This window comes from Esox lucius, chromosome 17 (assembly GCF_011004845.1).
Source record: "Esox lucius isolate fEsoLuc1 chromosome 17, fEsoLuc1.pri, whole genome shotgun sequence".
Taxonomy (NCBI): domain Eukaryota; kingdom Metazoa; phylum Chordata; class Actinopteri; order Esociformes; family Esocidae; genus Esox; species Esox lucius.
In genome coordinates this window covers 26,185,356-26,208,535 of record NC_047585.1, presented here as the reverse complement: position 1 = coordinate 26,208,535, position 23,180 = coordinate 26,185,356, and the positions used below count along the sequence as shown (strand labels likewise).

At 42.9% G+C, this 23,180-nt stretch overlaps 1 protein-coding gene across 4 annotated transcripts in view; it reads right to left on the bottom strand.

The window, feature by feature from the left end:
- The window catches only part of epha8 (eph receptor A8), a 100,446-nt gene that overhangs the window by 63,628 nt on the left and 13,638 nt on the right, over positions 1–23,180 (bottom strand). For 2 of the 4 annotated variants that reach the window (XM_020055863.1, XM_020055864.1), the window contains exon 2: positions 11,161–11,246. In XM_020055863.1, coding sequence (XP_019911422.1) covers positions 11,161–11,246 — 86 coding nt within the window. The remainder of the gene's footprint in view (positions 1–11,160; positions 11,247–23,180) is intronic. The other 2 variants (XM_010903634.3, XM_010903635.3) reach the window with 1 other exon arrangement.

The window sequence follows — 23,180 nt, the reverse complement described above, 5'->3', positions numbered from 1 at the left end:
GAGGAGGACAGGCAGGAGGGAGGGAGGAACGGTGTGATAAAACAACAGTGTGATAAAAGGACGGAGAGAGGGATGGACAAACAGAAAGCGAGGGAGGGATCAAACGGAAAGAAGGATTGAAAGAAATAGAGAAAGAGTTTGAGGGAAATAGATATAAAAAAAACGAGGGATGATCAAACCATGAGAGAGGAATAAAAAGATACACAGAGGGTGAAACTGTGGTTGTTTAAGAGAAATTGAAAGGGAGCGATGTGGTGATACATTTTTCTACTAAAACATAGTTTTGGAGGTGGATAAACTTGGGACCTTTTCACATGAATTATACAGAATACGAGCCTCCACAACATAATCTTAAATTCAAATCAAACCCAAAAGCAGATTTTATACCTGGAAGGATTCTTACTATCAATGTTTCCTACAGACACAAATGAGAAGCCATACAAACCTGAAGTGCCCAAACCTTCTGAAGCTATGTCTAAAGCTAAGAAGTACAAGTCATTACAATCATTGGTACAGTAATAATGACTCATTCAAATGCAACCAGCCCCATATATACACAGACGATGATAAACATTGACGAGAGAAGCTAGTAATGTTTCTGGCATTAGATAACAAGGTTAGCTATACTCTTCCGACACAAATGGCTAGCAAGGCAATTTCTGAAAACATACTGCCCGAAAATAGGGATGACTTTAATGGGCAATCAGGCAGGAGGCAGCTGCTTCGTGAACACCAAAGGGACATGTCCTAATAGATATCACCCTGTAGCTCTCGCCGCGTCATCATGAAGCGCTTTAAGAGGCCTGCAAGATCTCAACAGCAGAAGACAGCAAAAGCAGATTGACATGATCACAGGATCCATTTTACACAGCCGAAACTCTCCTGGAGAAGAGGAGCATCTGTGTGGTGACGGTGTTCATTGACTGTAGAGTCAATGAGCATTCAACCCAACTCTTCCCTGCAAACTGAACTCAGAGAATTGGACCTGGACAATACTGGACCCTCTGACAGGCAGACGTCTGGCTGTGAGGACCAGCAACAACATTCCTCCTCACTGATTCTTAACATTGGGGCCCCCCAGGGGTGTGTCCTCAGCCTTCTGCTTTACTCCCTGTTCATTCTTGACCGTGTGGCAGAGCACAGCAGCAACCGCCATCAGCTTCACGAACGACACCGGCTCTGTAGGCCTGTGTGCCAGGACAATCAGCCTGCAGGAGAGAGGTAGGCAAACTGGCTGTGTGGTAGCGGGATAACAATCTCTCAACATCAGCGAAACAAAGGTAATCAAAGGAGGGAATGCAGAGCCATATCAATAGAGTAACAGTAGACACAGCAGTTTCCAAAGTTCCCAGTGTTCACGTAAAAGTGGACTTGTTGCGGATTATCAAAACCACCAATGTTGTCACAACAGTGTAGAAAAGGGCTCAACAGAAGAAGTTAGGCCTGCCACCCGGTGTCCTCTACAAATACTGCCACTGCGCCATCACAAACATCCCATGTCGCTGCATCATAGCCTGGTATGGGAACTGCTTGGTACTAAACTGTAAGAGATCCACAGAGTTATCAATCAGCAGTTATGACACACCCCAGCCAAAGCATGTTCATCAACTTAACACTTGTTTCCTTCGATTTTTCCTATTGTTGTTGCATTGTTGTCAGAGAACTGGCAAGTTTACATTTTGTTGAATGACCCATATTGTACCTTGTACGTCCTGTTCATTTAACAAAATTTAAATCTAAACATTAAGCCGATGTCAGAAGACCAATTAGGGTCCCCTAGCCGCGGAATAATACACAAGCACAAACATCCAGAGGAAACTGCTGGAGAACACTTCAAGTGACGCTACTGAGCCAGATTGCGACCCTGAATATGTATGCTAATATGAGCCCATGACATGTCATCAGAACCCCTCGCTTCAAACTTGCAATGTCATGTCTAACTGACATATATGATTCTAGTTAAAAATGATGCACCTATAAACAACATCTAGCCCAAAAGGGGATTTAACATTGTATATATTGTTTGATTTAAAATCAAAATGATTCAAGAATAGAGCCAAAATAATAGTATTTATTTATAACTACAGCAATCCTAAAATGCCAAAACAAATAGCTAAATGATCCATCATATTTAAAAACAATTTAATATATTCCCTTTTAGGGAGTATTTAACTACTTGTACATTATACATGTACACGCTACTGTAGTAATATAATTGAAATATTATGCTGTATTGAAATGCCCATCTCCTTTTAACACATTTGCTTGTGTCATGTTTTAAATTTGTGTCATAACTGTAATTTATTATTTTATCTTTTTTATTTTGCACTTGTGTTTACACGTCAACTAACCAAATAAAAGAGAAAGACAATTTGACACACAGACAGACAAGCAGAGAGACAGACAGACACATAATCAGACAAAAAGACATCAGTCAAACAGACAGACAGAGACAGAAAGACATCAGACAGACAGACAGACAGAAAAACAGATAGACATCAGACAGAGAGCAAAGGACAGAGGGATTGGGAAACAAGAAGTAGTAAAGGAAAGAAACATAGAAGATAAAGTGTCAGAGTTAGATGTGGAATAACTGTGATATGCTCTGCTGTTCTGCCTGTCTCTGGGGTTTGCAGAGGTGGTTATGGTGTATATTTGGAATGGAACAGTTCTGCATGTTAATACTGGTGGAAAATGGAAATATCACATTAGTGTCACCAGTCACTCTGTACCACACACTATCAGTATATATACCCAGCATCTCTTAATAGCCTGGACACCTAACTGGGTGTGTGTATGTGCATGAGTGCGTTGCGACAGCGATAACCTTTTTAGAATATAAGTGTTAATTGCACAGGTCTAGTATCAGTCGGGAGGAATGTGTAATTGGTGTCTATTCTGAGATCCAATTTTAACTGTGTGTGTGTGTGTGTGTGTTGTTTTGCGGGCGGGCATGTAGTCTATAGAATTAGTATAATCCATTGCATCTCTTATGATCCAATCCCATATCAGTGAGACTCCATGTCTATGGATTCTAACAGGCCTGATGACTGATCATTGAAAAGCCACTTTGTCTTAGTACACAGATTTCAGCATATTCAGAAAGCTATATTTCATCACTGACACAAGGTCATAAGCACGCTTCCCTTTCCCCGCCAAGTCGCTCCGCTCTCCGGTCTCCACACTCCCCTCACTCCCATCTCTCTCGCTCTCTGGAGGCTAGCCTGAGCGCTGACATTGTGTGTGTGTGTGTTTGTGTTTGTGTGTGTCAGAGATGTTTTTCGGCACGATCCATCTGTACTATCAATCACACACTGTAACAGGTGACAACGGCACCTGCTTCAGACCCTTAGGGAGTTCAGAGTGTGTGTGTGATAGAGAGCTACGTGTGTGTGTGTGTGTGATAGAGAGCTATGTGTGTGTGTGTGATAGAGAGCTACGTGTGTGTGTGTGATAGAGAGCTACATGTGTGTGTGATAGAGAGCTACTTGTGTGTGTGTCTGATAGAGAGGCTGTGTTTGTGTGTGTGTGTGGTGATAATGACTGCGAGGGGTGTGTTACACTTGGGCTCATCATTATCTCATCCAAATCATGGTTTCCACTGTCCCCGTTTATCACCCTCTTACCCCCCCCACCCCCCCCCACCCCCCCACCCCCCACCCCCCCCCCCCCCCCCACACACACACACAAACACACACACACAGAGTCCTGTCAACAGTATCGATTGCATCGCTGGGTGGCTGGTGGATGAGCCCGTTGTGGCCGACAAGGAGCGGACGGCAAGATAATGAAGTCTTCCTTCTCTGCCTGATGGCTGCTGACATACAGCATGTGTGTGTAAGTGTGTGAAAGTGTGTGTGAGAGAGAGAAACGGAGAGAGAGAGAGGGAGAGAGATAGAGGGAAATAGCCACAGAGAGAGAAAGAGACTGAGACTGAGTTTTGCAGCTCTCTTGGGCTCCTGGTGCTGCCAACGGGCGTCCTCAGTGCTGCCTGACTAAATTGGATGGAAGGGGGCCCCCTGACAGGGAAAAGTGATCCGTCATGATGTCATAAACGAGACACAGACATGGGCTAGAGCTATGGGGCGGTAATAATGACCTCTCAATCCTTCTTCCTCTCTCTCTAGCCGACACACACACACACACACGCGACCACAAGCAAGCACACTGGGCTAATCAGCAGTCTATCACAGTGTGTCATGCGTCCCATCGGTCAGCCCTGGTAGAACGTATTTTAAGACCTCTCTCCGGTCAATCTACTGGAGATATTTGACCCAGCCTTTTCTACTAACCTAACCTCTGTATCCTGAGGCTATGGCTCAACACAGGTATGAAGCCTAGCACGGGTGAACATGCCTTTTCTCCTTTATCCCTCAACCCAAGTATAAGATGAATCCCCAAATCACACTAGGAACAATATTAACTGCATGCACATTTGTCTTTTGGATAATAAGTAATGCTTGTCACATCTAAATGCACTCAAATGTAAACAGATTTGTGTGACCCCTTTGGGAGGTGGATGAGTTTGCATTGGGGTCCTATCTCAGCTCAGTATAATGACATCGGCTCTGCCTGGGCACATTCAGTGGGGAAAATCAGTAGTGCTCTGCCTAAAAAAAAAACATTTCCGCGTTAATTCAAACACCGACCTCGGTGTTCCACGTTCCGAATTTCTAAACAAGAGAGGACTATGGCAAGCACGTTCAAGGGTTGTGTCAGCATTTACCCGCTTTACTAATACTAATCATTTATGTAGGCTATAGGACTGTTGGCATAGCACTTTTTGAATGGTTTTCAGTTTCGTCTTTAACATCGCATTATAATTTCAGAGCCCATTATGGTGATGTTATTCATTATATTTTGCTATAGGTGCTTTTAATCAGTAGACATAGGCCTATATAAGCAAACTGCAGGTAACTTTAAATATACAATTAAGAAAAGGCAGGGGCACTGCTGAGAGCTCAATTTGATCTATTATACAAAAGCACAATGCATCTACGCAATACACAGTATGGTACAGTGACTGGAAAGGTATTTGTCTCCTTTCTGATTTTATCTCATATCTTAATGTGTTCAGATCCGCTAAGTGGAACTAAATCTTTTTTGATTTGAAACCAAAAACAAATATTAAATAAACGGAAACTAAACCTTTTTTTTAACAAGGTGATAGAAGATGCATGTTTGGGCAGAGTTCTGAGTGCATCTTTCTTCCTTTAACCTTTAACTGCGTAACTTTTCCATGTCCTGTTGTTTTATGAAGAACACCTGGATTCCATTGATTCTGTTACACAGTGTATACACTTGCAGAAAAATGTTCATTTTTCAGAGGTTGTTGTATGATTTTTAATGGCTTATGGCATAGAAAGACAAGAAGCACTATATTCCAACATTGTTTACGCATATAGCTGACATGTGTAACTCCCAAATGAAGAAGAGGGTTGAAGGCTTCTCTGTACCTGCTGCTCACTGTGTCTCAGGCTCTCTACTGCCTGTATCATCCTGCCAGACCAAATGTTCATGATCGAAATAATGTCATCAAGTGTTAATCAAATGTAATACTTCTGTGGCAGCACTGTTACTATTTAATCTGAGTAGCTAACTTCTCACAGGAGACTATACTGCTGACCGCATCTCTGAAATACTTACATACAGGGCAGACTGGAGATCTACATATATGAGATGCTGACAACCTGACAACAGAATGATGAATCTGACAACAGGATGTTGAACCTGACAGCAGAATGGTGAACCTGACAACAGAATGGTTAACCGGACAACAAGATGTGAACCAGAAAACAGAATGGTAAACTTGGCAACAGGATGGTGAAGTTGACAACAAAATGTTGAACCTGACAACACTATGGTGAACCTGACAAAAGGATGTGAACCTGACAACAGGATGTTGAACCTGACAACACTATGGTGAACCTGACAACATGATGTGAACCTGACAACAGGATGTTGAACCTGACAACACTATGGTGAACCTGACAACATGATGTGAACCTGACAACAGGATGTTGAACCTGACAACACTATGGTGAACCTGACAACATGATGTGAACCTGACAACAGGATGTTGAACCTGACAACACTATGGTGAACCTGACAACATGATGTGAACCTGACAACAGGATGGTGAACCTGACAATAGAATGGTGAACCTGACAACAGGATGTGAACCTGACAACATTACGACAACTTGCAGGCAGACTGGATTCAGAACAACAACAATAAAGACTGTAGCATATAAAATAATAATTTCTTAACTGATTAACTGAGATGGTAAACATCAAATCCCTTTTTATTGCTCAAATTCAGTTGGTAACCATTTTATAATTGCAATAAGTCATCTTGTAGGAAATGTGGAATATTGCCACGATGCATTGTGTCTAACAACTACGTTTAGCCATAAACGACATGCCCTCGTGCCTTACATCTTAATTATAGCACCACTCATGCAGGCATTAGGAAATTGGAAGGTTGAATAGACAGATGTGTGGGCACAGGTCGACCCCACAGAGGTCACAGCCACATGTCAGCCAACAACACAAGTCAAGCCTTAATACTCAACTCTGGTGGATAGCTCGGAACTGTGAAAGAGTGTCTACTGATGTCTACTGATTAAAGATAACGGTATTCAGAGCAGCTTTTGGTCTGACCCTGGGGTGGCTCTATGCTGTTGAATTTAGTTCAGTAACAGCATCTCTTGGCCACGGTGTGACATTTGCTTTCTATGCTTCATCTTTACTGGACACACTCGGACACAAGCTTTTAAATGTTAACAGTAAAACTCAACTCCTTCTCCACCCCCTCGTTATCCATTTATCCACCGCTTACCTCTCCATCCCTCCATCCCTCCATCCCTCCATCCATCCACCCCTCCACCCCTCCATCCATCCACCCCACCATCCCTCCACCCCTCCAGCCCTCCATCCATCCACCCCTCCACCCCTCCACCCCGCAATCCATCCACCCCTCCATCCCTCCACCCCACCATCCCTCCACCCCTCCAGCCCTCCATCCATCCACCCCTCCATCCCTCCACATCCCTCCATCCATCCCCCCATCCCTCCACACCCCTCCATCCCTCCACCCCTCCATCCCTCTACCCCTCCATCCCTCCCTCCATCCATCCATCCACCCCTCCATCCCTCCACATCCCTCCATCCATCCCACCATCCCTCCACCCCTCCAGCCCTCCATCCATCCACCCATCCATCCCCCCATCCCTCCACACCCCTCCATCCCTCCACCCCTCCATCCCTCCCTCCATCCATCCACCCCTGCATCCATCCATCCACCCCTCCATCCATCCATCCACCCCTCCATCCATCCATCCAACTCTCCATCCATCCCTCCATCCACCCCTCCATCCCTCCATCCATCCATCCATCCATCCAACTCTCCATCCATCCCTCCACCCACCCCTCCACCCCTCCACCCCTCCCTCTCTTTATCGCTAATCGCCTGACACACATGTTGGTATCTATCTCTGCCTCTCACTATGCCTGCCCAGAGTTTCACACTGGATGAGCAGTAGGGAGACCATTTTAATCCATTCCAGAACCACAGTAACACACACACACTCACTAATCTATCTACCTCAAGCCCAATCTCACTGCTGCCGTTATTCATTTCCCTGTGGATAGTGGGCTATACCTGTTCTCCATCTCCTCACACCTGTCTAGTCTTGTCTGTTTCTCAGACGGTCTGTCAGTCTGCATGTCAGTCTGTCGTTCAGTCTGTCTGTATGTCTGTCAGTCTTTATGTCTGTCAATCTGTATGTCAGTCTGCATGTCTGTCAGTCATTATGTCTGTCAGTCTTTATGTTTGTCAATCTTTATGTCTGTCAATGTGTATGTCAGTCTGTATGTCTGTCAGTCTTTATGTCTGTCAATCTGTATGTCAGTCTGCATGTCTGTCAGTCTTTATGTCTGTCAGTCTTTATGTTTGTCAATCTTTATGTCTGTCAATGTGTATGTCAGTCTGTCTGACTGTCTGATAGTCATTCTGTATATCAGGCTGAATACTAATCTGCAATATCAGTCTGTATGTCAGTCTGTCTGTCAGTCTGTATACTAATCTGCATGTCAGTCTGTATGTCGGTCTGTCAGCCAGTCTGTCTGTTAGGTATTGCTGTAGTGGCACTTTCTGAAACGTATACTACCAACCGTCAAAGTGACAAAATGACCCCTGTTTTCTGTGTGTCTGCGTGTGTGCAATTCTCATGACAGAAGCTGTCATAACACCCATTTATCACAGACCCATGGGGGAGAGCCTCACAAGGGCAATGCTACAAAAGCTCAGCCTCTCACCGCTGCTGCACGCACACACGCACGCACGCACACACACACACGCACACACACGCATGCAAATATTCACACACGCTGGCTAATAAAACACATTTCAATTTGATGCCTATCCTTTTTTGTCCCTCAATCTTTACAGCTTATTTGGACGTCTCTCACACATTTCTGTAACACTTCCTCACGCCCATACAAACACACACACCTGTGAGAGGCCTCACAATAACCATGCCACCACAGGTTTCCACACCTTGTAATTGGATTTGGAGACCCAATGTTATTTTGTAAACTTAAGTTGAAAATTGAAATTTCAGGAAAAAAGGAAAAACGACATGAATAAAATTAAAGATACTTGAGTTAGTTCAGCCTTTGGCAAAGGTAACTGCAGAAAACACTCCTTGAGCTCCCTGGACCTTTCTACTGAAAATTTGGCCCATCTTTCAGTAGAGACCATGTCTAATTCTTCCACGACTGTGGGGTATACTCTACCACCTGCTGTTTCCAGATTTCACCATAGGGTCTGGACTCAGACCCCACCCCAGAACAGTCTTGCATCTCTTCTGTAACCATTCAGATCTGGGCTGCTCACTGCCCCCACCAGAACAGTCTAGCATCTCTTCTTTAACTATTCAGATCTGGGCTGCCCACTGCCCCCACCAGAACAGTCTTGCATCTCTTCTTTAACCATTCAGATCTGGGCTGCTCACTGCCCCCACCAGAACTGTCTAGCATCTCTTCTTTAACCATTCAGATCTGGGCTGCTCACTGCCCCCATTAGAACAGTCTAGTGTCTTTTCTGTAACCATTCCTGGGTGCTTTTTGATGCAGTTTAAACAATATTATTTGATCATATTTTTATTTAAGAAGAATGCAAGTGAATGTGCATACCTGACCTTATCTGTATGTGTTGTTACAGTTTTTCCCGATTGCTAACAAGCGTCAATACTGAAGTCACATTGTCAAACAGTCTGCAAGCCAGAAGTGTATGCGAACCAAACTGTGAATAATTTGTCATTGCCTTCACACAAAATGTATTTAATGAACACATTCTCCAAAATCCATGAACTCTTTTCACATTCATACTCCACCACCTAGAAAACAATATATTTGCAGCACGTTTTCTCAAATGCTTACACACTGTTCTCAAAACTGTTATAAAACACATTCAAAACAGAATAATGGCCACTGTTATGCATTTTTGCAGTAACCAGACTGAAATATAAAGAAAATGTATTTGTTAGAAAAATTTTATTATGTTAGAATATTTAGTCAATCCAAACACAGTTGATTGCAGTTTCAACTGAAAACTGACCCAAGTGTTGTACACTGTGCCCACTCCGGTATCAATATATCCAGGTAAGATGGCTGTTCAATAACCAAACAGGGTATTTACACATTTACACATAATGTAAAGTTCTATAAAACTATGGATTTATAGTTTTTTGTAGAGAGTAATGGAGATGGAAGCCAGTCAAACTGCACATAAATTCATCTTTGTGGATGAAGCTGGATTCAACCTGGCAAAAACACAATGTGTGCAGCACTGTCCAGTGGTGGTTTGCTGTTACACAAACCACTCATTGGCCCCTACAATACACAGAGGCTAGTGATTATACTATAATTGTTGATGTTTGTTTGTTTTTGTTGCATCCTTGGAATTTGGGTAAATTTGTTTTTTGTTTGAACTTTTTATTTTTCAAAAGTAGAATTTACTATATGCAAAGATGTAGAAAAAATAAAGGATATTCCTTCAAATTGCTGTGTTTGTGATTCATTCTTGTTCCATATACTTTAGTAAAGTCATTAAAGTGAGGTATTTTTGATCAACTACCGATTTATGTGTTTATTTTTTTTTAAACCTACAATAGAAATCATCGTCATTTATGTAATGAGCCCTGTTGTTAGTGTTTTTTTAGGTCAGTGTGTTATGAGTGACAGTGTGTGTTTTTGAGTGAGAATTATTGCCAGTGTTTTGGTGGAACAAGCTTGTTTTGAGACATGTATGAAGTGTTTTGGTGATTTTAGTGAGTATTGGGGGTGATATTAATTGTTTTGCAACGATGATTGTTGGTAATGCTCACTGTGTGAAGAGTTTTGTTATTGTGGTTTCAGTACTGACCGATGCTTGTAAGCAATCAAGAAAAACTGTAATCCCAACATAACGCTGCCATCACCCAGACGCTGCACCCTAATGTCTGGGTCTTAATGATCACATCAGCAGACAATGAGCTTATTGGTTGATTGGATAATTGTGTCTCTGTGGGGAGTAAAGCATGAGGGGTAAATCAGAGTGGTGACATATTTGACATGAGCATGAAGTGGATAGTGACAGCCTTAATGTGTGTGTGTGTGTGTAGGTGTGTGCGTAGGCATGTGTGTTTGTGTACTCTAATCGTGCTGAGATCATTCAAAACACCATGCATCACCCCTCCCTCTGCCACACTAGGCTATTTTACTGATGAGGAAAGGGGACGACCCTGTTCTTCCATGCTGGTCTCCCTTGGCCCCTTCTTTTACCTATGCACCCTTATCTTATTGTTTTGCTATATATCTCACTCATTCCTCTATAAACCAACTCCCTCCTTTTTTAATACATTGAAATTATATATTTTCACTGTCTAAAATTGCTTTAGGCTTCTCTACCCTTTCCAAATTGTTTTTCTCCTTCCATCTCACCCTACCTGTTCTCTTTACTTCACGTTTCAGTTATTTAGCAAACTTCTCCAGAGCAATTTAAAGCAGCATCTAGGTTGAGGGTATCTCCACAGATGTTCTATGTTGTTGGTTCAGGGATTCAAACCTCTCAGTTACTGTTAATCTTGTGATGGATTACACAGGCACATACACAGACCTTTTGAGAGACACATCTTACCCCATGTGAGGGAGATGTTAGCCAGCCCCAGTCTCCTGATATCGAGGACGTGTCAAGTAGATTCACTGGAAAACAGAAAGAACATCTGTTAGCGCGGTTTTCAGTCAAATGGAATGGTATCTGTCTTGTAAGTCCCCATTGGTGAATATTAACAGAATATTGGCAACAGTGTGTATTCTACAGGGTGTAACTTGTGCTTTCTAATCACCTTCCCTCTGAAGCAACTTTCACACCGGATGATCAATAAAATCAGTCAGGACACGCACTCAGAAATACAAAAATGTAATGTTCTTTTGCAGACACCAAAAACAATTCAAATCCTATGGCTCTAACACAAACACCAACAAATTATTCAAATCCTATTGTCCTAACCCTCACACCAACAAATGATTGTAGTTCCTATTGTCCTAACCCTCACACCAACAAATGATTGTAGTTCCTATTGTCCTAACCCTCACACCAACAAATGATTGTAGTTCCTATTGTCCTAACCCTAACACCAACAAATGATTGTAGTTCCTGTTGTCCTAACCCTCACACCAACAAATGATTGTAGTTCCTATTGTCCTAACCCTCACACCAACAAATGATTGTAGTTCCTATTGTCCTAACCCTCACACCAACAAATGATTGTAGTTCCTATTGTCCTAACCCTCACACCAACAAATGATTGTAGTTCCTATTGTCCTAACCCTAACACCAACAAATGATTGTAGTTCCTGTTGTCCTAACCCTCACACCAACAAATGATTGTAGTTCCTATTGTCCTAACCCTCACACCAACAAATGATTGTAGTTCCTATTGTCCTAACCCTCACACCAACAAATGATTGTAGTTCCTATTGTCCTAACCCTCACACCAACAAATGATTGTAGTTCCTATTGTCCTAACCCTAACACCAACAAATGATTGTAGTTCCTATTGTCCTAACCCTAACACCAACAAATGATTGTAGTTCTTATTGTCCTAACCCTCACACCAACAAATTATTGTAGTTCCTATTGTCCTAACCCTCACACCAACAAATGATTCAAATTCCTATAGCCCTAACACGAAACACCAACAAATGATTCAAAATCCTATTGCCCAAACGCTAACAACAACAAATTATTCAAATTGATAATGCCCAAACCCTAACACCAACAAATTATTTAGTCATATTTCCCTAACACCAACAAATGATTCAAATTCATATTACCCTAATACCAACAAATGGTACCTTAACCATACACTCCAAACAAGAATTCTAACCCAAAAGATAACTTCTGCCTCAAACACACATATGTTTGCTTATCTATACGAATTGAGACACCAACGCTAACTACCAATAAAAAAATTAAAAATAATCCCTACCCTAAACTTACCCTTTAATAACCCAAGTTGTCTGGCAAAACATACCAAACCCTAACTCCAGTTAAAAACATACCTAAACCTAAGCCAAAAATTTTAAATTGAGTGACAGGAAAAATAGTCAGGAATCCCACCAATCACAACTTGGTCTGGGCTCTACACCGAGCATAGAGACATATCCTAACCCAGACGGCCAACCATCTCCTGGCTTCTACAGCCACAGTGCTAAACATTGACAAAAGTGTGACAAATGTGGAGGTTTAAGTGAATTATTTTAGTAAGGTCTTGTACTATTTCTTGGTTCCATCCAACACATGCTTATGGAATGTGACACCAGACAGAGACACACAGACACACCTGTCTGACAGATATGACAGATGAGGTGGGACGCCTGAGGCTGGGGCCGTTGTCACAGCAACCTGGAGCACTATCACAGCAGGGGATGTCACCTTGACCCAGTTTAGCCTCTAAATCCTGGGAGGCCAAACCTCCACCTCATGCTCAATATACATACACCTCTCTATCTCTAGTACACTCTTGCTAACTCTCTCTCTCTCATTCTCTCCCTTTTATTCTCTCTTTCCTCCCTTCATTTCTTTCTCTGTCTCTCTCTCCCTCTCTGTATCTTTCCTCTCCCACTGTTTTCTTCAGTGTTTCTCTCTCCATTGATCCCTGTCTGTGTTTTCCTTCCCTCGCCCTCCTTTAGGTATGTCTCTATTTGTATCCCAACCTCCCACTCTTGTCACGCACAGATCCCGAGGAATTGATGTCTGCCCGAGAGTTCACTGTCGCAACAGCTGATGTTAAAAAGGGACAAATCACACCCCTCTCCCTGTGTCTCTCTTCCTCACTGTCTCATTTATCTCACCATTTCTCGCTCTCTTCTTTCTCTTGCCCTTTCTCCCTCTGTCTCGCGTTGTAATTAGTTGGTGTGGCCATGGTCCTAATTTTGGCGGGCTGGCGCTGAGGAGGGCAGTAGGTCAGAACACAAAGACAGATGGCACTGACTCCCTCCCCTCCTCATCTTCTTCCCTCAGGGTGCCTCTTTCCCACTATCTTGCACTGACGATGTGTTGGGCCCATCTCTCAATCCATGGACACCAAATTACATCACAGTTACAATACATGCCTAACAATTTACGTTTTTGTCAAATTAAAATATCAACCCTAAGCGAGGCACTGAAAGTAAACTGCTACACTGTCGTTAATAAAAAAACTATAAACAAGACAGGGTTCTCTGGCAGACTTTGAGACATCATATCACACCAAAGCCTTTGAAGACAAGACGCATCCCAAAGGTATTCATTTAATTTCCTCTCAAATAACCCCTCCCTCCGCCGTTGAGGATGGTACAAATTATTATTTTAATTTGCTCTACCTGTCTGGAATAGTGCTTCTGCGCAGTGCTATAGATGGTTCTCTTTAATGTGCCATAATCGTGTGAAAGTAGTGGACAGTGATTAGCTTGTTGTTGTTTCTGTCTGTTTTTCTGGTTCTCCTCCTGATTCACAGCAGAACAAACACGTGGAGGGAGGGAGACGGACAGTGGGGGAGGTAAGGAGAGAGAGAAATGGAGGGAGTGAGGGAGGGAGGGAAAGAGGGAGGGAGGTGAATGGAGGAAAGAAGAGAGAGCTGGACAGAGGCAGGGAAAGAGAGGGAGGGAGGGAGGGAGGGAGGGAGGGAGGGAGGGAGGGAGGGAGGCAGGGAGGGAGGGAGGGAGGGAGGGAGGGAGGGAGGGAGGGAGGGAGGGAGGGAGAAAGGTGGGTAGAGGGTGGGAGAGAGATATGTGGATGAAGGTATGGATGAAGGTATGGATGGAGGGATGGAGGGAGGGATGGAGGGATGGAGGGAGGGACAGTGGATGAGTGGTGGGTTGAGGGAGGTAAGAAGAGAAACAGTTGGATAGGGAGAGGAATGGGGGGCTGGTGATCGAAGAAAGAGAAAAGTGTCAGGGAAAGGAAGATAGAGGGAGAGAGGTGGAGAGAGAGAGAGAGAGAGAGAGGTGGAGAGGTGGAGAGAGAGATACGGGTATTCAGTGACTAATTTGAGACCAGATAGAGATGTGAATTAGCGAGCCCTTGACTGGTGCAGACACCCTGACATGCCCTGGAGCACAGCCCAACTCAATGCCAGATGGGCAGGCTGTAAACCCATCACTGCCCTGGGGGGGGTACATGTGTGGATACCATTGCAGTAGACAGTTTGGACAGTAGCAATTGTAATGCCGTTTCAATTTGGCTATAGTAAAAGAGTTAACCGTCCTCAATCAAGCACCACCCGCCCAGTGGCCTCCAGCACACACAGAGGATGTGAGCTGCAGAATGTTGATGACTTCATATACTTGGTAAGCCATGAAAAAAATAAAAATCCTGCACAATCACCGCCAGCCGGAGCAAATGTCAATTGTTAAAGTTTAGGTTTGTGCTTCCAAGACTCCTAAACCATTATCCTGTAGTACCCATGTTTAACTGCTAATCATCCAAACTGACAGACAATGGAAAGAATGTAGTCATATTACAGTATATTATAAGAATACACCTACCTTAGTATTGACAGCAGTGAGACAGTTAAAACCTTTTCTTGAGGGACTAGAATGCTTCTCCTAAAGGGCTCAGCTTGAAATTGAGTTTGTTCATATTTCATGGCTCTCGGTTCATAACAGAAATACACCAACACCAACCCTCCTCTCAGTTCTATTTCTTTGTGAGTGATAAATGAAAAAGCCTATGTCTATGAAGCTAGCTGTTATTTTGGCTTGTTGAGGGACATAAAACATATTTCCCAGGACAGTGGTCAACTTTTCTCCACCATTACTATCCCTCGCCTCTCCACCGAAAGCATGGTGTGTGTGTGTGTGTGTGCGTGTGTGTGTATATGTGTGCGTGTGTGTGGTGTGTGTTCCTCAGGCTACACACTGCAGGACAGGAGCATGTATCAAATCAGCAGGTGCACACAGACTGGTCACGGCCTGAAACAGGCCTGATCAAGGAACCAAGCGCTGTGGCACTTTTTCTCTCTTTCCTTTCTGTGTCCTTCTCTTTCTCTCTCTTTCTCCTTTTCCCTCTCCCTCTTTCTTTCTCTCTCTCCTTCTCTCCCTCTCTTTTACTAACAGTACTGGTCACGGCAGGCAGAGCCGTGGCAAGTGTCTCTCAGGAGTAACGAGTGAATAATGTGCCGAGCTTAAGAAGAGGAAGCTAGGTTTGCCACCTACAGCGGACTCTCCAGCACAACACATTAAAAACCAAACGGGGGGGGGGGGGGGGGAATTACCTCAGAGAGCAAATGTTCAAAACATCATATCCCCAGAAGATTCAGGTCCCCTACAGAACATAATTGTTTTGAAAGTCACCATTTTCATTCAGAGAAATATGAATATAAGTGTTCATTAAAAAACATATTTGCTAGAACAATAACAGGCTATATCTGGACTTTTCATTGGTCATTTTCAGTTTTTTTGTGTTGTAGCAGTACTGTACATATTCCTATCGAATAATATTGGATGGAAATATAACAAGTAATATGGGTTTTGTTATGATATTTGAAAACAAATGTGTATCTCCTGATATCAGGCCATGACAGGCATTCCATTCATTACTGCCGCCTCCATTAAATACAGGTAGGAGATATTAGGATTCCACACTGCTCTTGAATTCACATAAGAAACATGATATCCCTAGTTGATCTTGGCTACTGACAAGATTGACTTCAAGCAAAAAAATGCTGGTGTAATAAAACAACACTGATTTCTATATCTTGCATTTTGAAAAATGTATGGCAGATAGATTTCATAGTAAGAACATGCCACATTACGAACAAATGTATTAATGTGTGCCCAAGTTCATGTTTGCCCAAATTCTAAAAAAAAAACATTAGAGGCTCTTATGGTACATAAATGAACATTAAATTATCTGGCGACAGTTCTGGTGGGCATTCCTGCAGTCAACATGTCAATTACACACTCCCTCAAAACGTAAAGCATCAATGGCATTGTGTTGTTTGTCCAACAGCATGTTTTAGAGTGGACATTTGTTTGTGCTTAGCTTAAGGTGCCCTATGTAATGATCAGCTTCTTTAAACACCATACCTGTCAGTTGGATAGATTATCCGGGCAAATTAAAAAGGCTCACTAACAGGGATTTAATATCACAGAATGTGAGATAAGTAATCTGTTTGTGTGTATGGAACATATCTGGAATCCTGAATTCATTGAAATATGGGAACAGCACTTGACATGTTGCATTTCTATTCTTGAGTGCATATACATACACCTGTTATGATATACATACACCTGTTGTGACATATACATACATCTGTTATGACATATAAATATACCTGTTATGATATGTACATATAAAACTGTTATGACATATACATATACGTAAAACTGGTTTTAATACCAGTTATGACATATACATATACTTAAAACTTGTTTTAATACCTGTTATGACATACACATAAACTTAAAACATGTTTTAGTACCTGTTATGATATACTTAAAACTTGTTTCAATACCTGTTATGACATATACATATACATATAACTGGTTTTAATACATGTTATGACATATAAATATACCTGTTATGACATGTACATATAAAACTGTTATGACATATACATATACGTAAAACTGGTTTTAATACCAGTTATGATACACACATAAACTTAAAACATGTTTTAATACCTGTTATGATATACTTAAAACTTGTTTTAATACCTGTTATGACATATACGTATACTTAAAACTTGTTTGACATCTCTGTAATGACTTCATCACCAACCCCGTCCTCCCTTCTAATGAGCTTCTCTGCTCTCATCCTCAACAGAACTTTGACTAGAGAGAATGATAAAAGCTTCCACTCAAGATGAGAGAGAGAGGTTCTACCATCCACTTCAAACACAGAGCAACGGTTAGAAATGTGTTTTGCTTTTTCTTCCCATGTTTTTTAAAGTTGTATCATTGTTTTGTAGTACAAATGTAATTCCCCACTCCCTAATTATGAGAATAACTCCACTTCACAGATTGTCTTTCAGGAGACTCCTACTCTACTTCAACTTTGTGTCACCACCCCTATCTACAATATAGCCATTTACCTCTCATCTCTTATTCCTCCACCATTCAGCTCTCACACTTCTAATGTTCATCTCACTCCTCTAGCATTCATCTCTCACTGTTCTAGTGTTAATTTCTCTTCTAGCATTCATCCCTAACTGTTCTAGTGTTCATTTCTCTTCTAGCATTCATCTCTCATTCCTCTACCATTCCTCTCTCACTCTTCTAGTGTTCATCTCACTCTTCTAATGTTCATCTCTCACTCTTCAAGTGTTCATCTCTCACTCTTCTAGTGTTAATCTCTCACTCCTCTACCATTAATCTCTCAGTCCTCTAGCATTCATCTTTCAGTCCTTTAGCATTAATCTCTCGCCCCTCTATCTCTACGTGCTATTAAGGCCATTTGCCACTCCTCTACTATTGATTTCTCACTCCTCTGCTGCTCATCTCTCACTCCTCTACAGTTCTTTTCTCACTCTTCTACCATTCATCTCTCACTCCTCAACTGTTCATCTCTCTTTTCTCCACCATTTATCTCTTTCCAATATCACTGATCTTTCATTCGTCTTCTGTCCATCTCTTATTCCTCTACTCTTCAATTCTCACTCCTCTACTGTTTACCTCTCATTCCTCCATGTTCACCTCTCACTCCTCTACTGTTTACCTCTCATTCCTCCATGTTCACCTCTCACTCCTCTACTGTTTACCTCTCATTCCTCCATGTTCACCTCTCAGTACTTCCATCCATCATTCTTTACTAGTTTAAATGTTTTGTTCTTGGATTGTTGTTTTCTCAGTAATATGACCATTAGCCGAGGATAGCTAAAGAAACAGAGAGTGAGTCTGTGGGGGATTCTGTTTTCCCCTCTGTTAAGACGTCCCCATAATTGTAATTTTCATCTCTAACATTTAATCTCCTCCTCCTCTCTGTTGTGAGTGAGAAAACTGTTCCCGGAAGGTGTAAAGTTGTAAATAGAATTAACAACTCAAGCCCTAACTCACCGCCCTGCATGAAAAACCAAATATTCTGCATGTTGTTATATTTGTAGTCTCCGGGCTCTCCGTATGATCTCACCTGCTAATGACCTGACAGCTGCAGCGCTGATGCTGACGCAAGATCCTTAAATGATCTGCTCACCAAAATATGACTGTTAGTGAAGCAAATTGAGACTGGCTCTTGGATACCAGGACCATACACAATGTTTCACCTCTCATTGTGAGCAAGCAAACAAACACTCAAACATTCTCTCAGATGCAACTCTCCATGGCCCCTTCTGTCTGCTTCTGTTTAGCAGTGGTAAGCAGATACAGAACATATCAAGACTGAGCTTCTGTCCTGGGTGTGTCTCCCTGTCTCTGACTGCTTGGCTTCTGCTATGCTGCAGAATGGAGGACAGTGGAATCTACAGGGGAGCCTCCTCTGTCCCCAGAGACAGCAGTGTATAGCTGGGCATACTGCCGCCGAGACCTGGGCCCTCAAGGAATACCTCTATGGAGGTGTAGGGGAGAGGTATGCAGCACTATTTTTAGAGCAGGTACAGATTGAAAGAGGAATGGGATAGGAAAGGAGAATATGGGGTAGAAGGAGAAAGGCATGAGAGAGGGGGAGAAGAGACAGGGTGATTAAACTTCAATGTGTAGGAGCAGCACATTTTGAAACACTAATACAAGTTGATACACAGGTTTAGGTTGATTTTAGATGGGTTTTGTATGAGTGTAGAATGTCTTAAAGCATTCCTAAAACTTCAGATACCATGTCCAATCAACAGCAGGTGAATAATTACCTGAGACAGCTAGCTTGTAGAGACGTTAACGAAGTACAGAACAATGACAGAGAGAGAGAGAGAGAACTAGAGAGACAGACAGAGAGAGAGAGAACGAGAGAGACAGGCAGAGAGAGAGAGAACGAGAGAGACAGGCAGAGAGAGAGAGAACGAGAGAGACAGGCAGAGAGTGAGAGAACGAGAGAGACAGGCAGAGAGAAGAGGCGGAGAGTGGAGGAAAGAGCGAGGACCGAAAAGATGAGAGCAATATTTTTATCAATACAACCCTGACACTTTCAAACTCTGTAGGTTCACTGCACCTCCACTCCTCCCCGCTGTCTGCTCTCCTCATCAATAAGTAACTGCAAACATCTCTCTTATTTATTCTTTGTTGTATCTCTTTCACTTGTAGCCTGTGGCTCTGCCATCAAGTTATTTCAGCCCATGGATGATCTAAGGTATGTCTCAATTTCAAATAGAAATGGTATCAAGTCACAGACCTGAGAAATGTAATAAAAGAATTGCTAAAGCATTGAAAGTTCACAGAAATACACTGGACTCCATCATATTGAAATGGAAGAAGTTATGAACCAACAAAACTTCCTAGACTTGGCCATCCAGCCAAAATAGGTAAACCGGCAAGAAATCAACCCTACATTGAAGCATGGTGGTGGGAGCCACTAGATGAGGTGATGCTTCTCAGCAGCAGGGACTGGGAGGCTGGTTAGGACTGATGGAAGGATAAACAGAGCAAAATATAGAGTACATACCTTAATACAAAACTGACTCCAAGTATATTCTTTCAGCATGACAATAACCAGAAGCAAGCAACCAAGACAATACTGAAGGGACTTCATGTCAAGTCTCAGAATGTCCTTGGGTGGCCCAGCTAAAGATTGAACATCTGTGGGGAGACCTGAAGATCACAGTACATTGGCGCTCATCAGGATGTATTTCTACCCTGAAATGCATAGTCCTTTAACAATGAGTTGGATCTTAGCAAAAGTGATCACACATAATGTGTTTTTGTCTGATCTGAGGGTTTTATTATTATTCAATTTATTTAAACTTATCAAAGAAAATCTGAGTAATCTTTTCTCATTCACTAACCTGCATGGGTTTATATGCCCAAAAATATTTTACGATAGATGTGGGATCTACTATAACAGGCGGTCAGCGATGCACGCGAACAGCCCGGAGGAAATGAATAACACGTAGATTTTCTTTTAAAAACTCATATGGTCCATCCAGGGTGTTAGGGTCAGCTGTGGAGGTCATGGAAAGTTGGATATTCAGAGGTCCCCATAAAGATGGTTAAACCTGAAATGTGTGTGCTTGTGTTTCCAGTATTAAGTGTTGCAGCAGCACGCCTGACTGGGCCCAGTCATGAGGCACACCACCACCAGCTGTCCATGAGAGCTGACACCATGACACGGGGACGCTGCCCAGCATTAGGACGACAGGAGGAGCAGCAGAAGAATAGACTTGTAGAGGAGCGTGACGGCATGTCCGAGGACACACTCTTATTCCTGCCTGTTACGTCACATGAGCGGATGAATGTATTTGTTTTCCATCAGACAGAACGATTCGAGGTTGAACTGTGAATCTATTGCTCCGTGCTGTTGTAAAACAGTGCTGGTCAATCAATATGATCTGCCCAAGCATGAAGAGATATTGTGCGTTTTGGTTAACAATGGCAGGAGGAAGAGTGTGACCTGCTGAGTTCCTCTTTATTTCTCAGTCTCAGAGTTAATTGGAAGGTGTCGTTTTATGGTCTCCTGTAGTTGTGTGCGTCACACGTTTAAATAGACGAATGAAGCCACAGATCCTATATCTTTCCTTTTCTTATAGATGAGTGGAGCGAGCGATGGACCATCCTCTCTCTACAGTGGAGTGTCAGTTAATACTTCCCCTGGGTATCTGGGCCACTAGGTAACTTAGGGGCCGAGCTCTGATGCAAGAGTGTGAAATAGACTTTATGAACCCGCGTTTCCAAATAATAATTTAATTTATTCATCCCTTCTTCCCCTGCCCTCCCTCTGTGCGTGTGTATATGTTCTGCATTATAAAGGCTTTGGGTGCGTTAGGAGTAATGGGTGGTTGTGCCAGGCATTCATTTCACTGTGAAGAGATACAGCTTATTTCTTAGAGGTGAGGAGGGAAGCTAGGAGAAAGGAAAGCAGAGGTAAGGGGGAGATGGAAGGAGAGGTTAGGGGAGAGATGGGAGAAAGGAAAGGTGAGGGGAGAGATGGGAGAATGGAGAGGTGAGGGGAGAGATGGGAGAATGGAGAGGTGAGGGGAGAGATGGGAGAAAGGAGAGGTGAGGGGAGATATGGGAGAATGGAGAGGTGAGGGGAGAGATGGGAGAAAGGAAAGGTGAGGGGAGAGATGGGAGAATGGAGAGGTGAGGGGAGAGATGGGAGAATGGAGAGGTGAGGGCAGAGATGGGAGAAAGGAGAGGTGAGGGGAGATATGGGAGAATGGAGAGGTGAGGGGAGAGATGGGAGAAAGGAGAGGTGAGGGGAGGGGGGGGGGTCAGAGAAAGGAAAGGAAAAGGGGGGATGAAAGGACAGGTGAGGGGGGAGATGGGGGGAAGGAAAGCAGAGGTAAGGGGGAGATGGAGAGGTGAGGAGGGAAGAAAAGAGTACTCCACTCCCCCCTCCATCTTTGTCTTAATTGCGTTAGCCTAGTGATTTATGGACAGATTACTGGCTGTAAAATGCATTATTTCCTCATGGTAACAGTCTCAGGGAGGAATCCATCACATTGGATCACACTGGGTTTGTGGATCAGTACATCATATCTGAGAAGTAAGCTTATAAGCCAAAGAGAGAGCGAGAGAGAGAGAGAGAGAGAGAGAGAGAGAGAGAGAGAAAGAGAGATATAAAGCATCTCTAGACCTACTCAATAGGCATAGTTCGACTTTACATATCGCTATGTAAAGTCGAACTTGAATATTCAAGGACCCAATAAGTGAATAAAGCTCCACCACAAACAAACTGAAAGTTTGAGATGTGTTATGTCTGTCCTATTTGACCTTATCTCAGCCATGCATTTCTTTCGTCGCAGGAATTGGAGTGGGTTGCCAGGTTTGCAGACATTTATCAGAGGGTATTAGTCCTCCACTACGCTTCTATTAAACTTAATGAACATTTAAATCCCCTAATAGATTGGGCCGGAATAGGGGGAGTCAGGACTTATCAGGCAAACACTACCGTGAGCTGTTTATAAGACATTGACGGAATGGATCTTCAATCTTACTCTTCCATCCACTCTCTTCACATTTCTCCCTGTCTCCTACTTTATTTCTTACTCTTTCAAAATCTCTGTACATCCCTATTTTTTTCTTTCTCTTCCAACAGCTACTTTCAATGGTTCTTACTCCACTTATTCTTGCTGTGGTTGCGATGAGATAGAGACATGCTCTCGCTCCACATACCAATCTCAGTCATCCATCATTCTCCATGAAGGGAGCATCATAGCCTTCCAACCAGGAGGGATGGGTTAACACAAACACACAAAAGCAGCCCATTATGGAACTGTCAGAAAACGCCTCCAACTGTTTCTCTGCCTCGCTTTGAAATGGCCAGAGTGAGGCATCTCACAAGCTGGTGATGATGAGAAATAAATTAGAAACTAGACACACTGCAATGACACAGCGGAGAGAAACACTACAGCCCAGACATGGTGACGTTGAACCAAGTTTCAGCTCAGCCTCTGTTGATAGAGGAGAGCTCTCAGGAGAGTCCCAGGCTCCTACGGCCGAGATACGTCAGAGCCAGGCTGAGGCCTCAACTCTGGAGGAGTGACAGGGCTGCCTTGGCTGTATCGACCA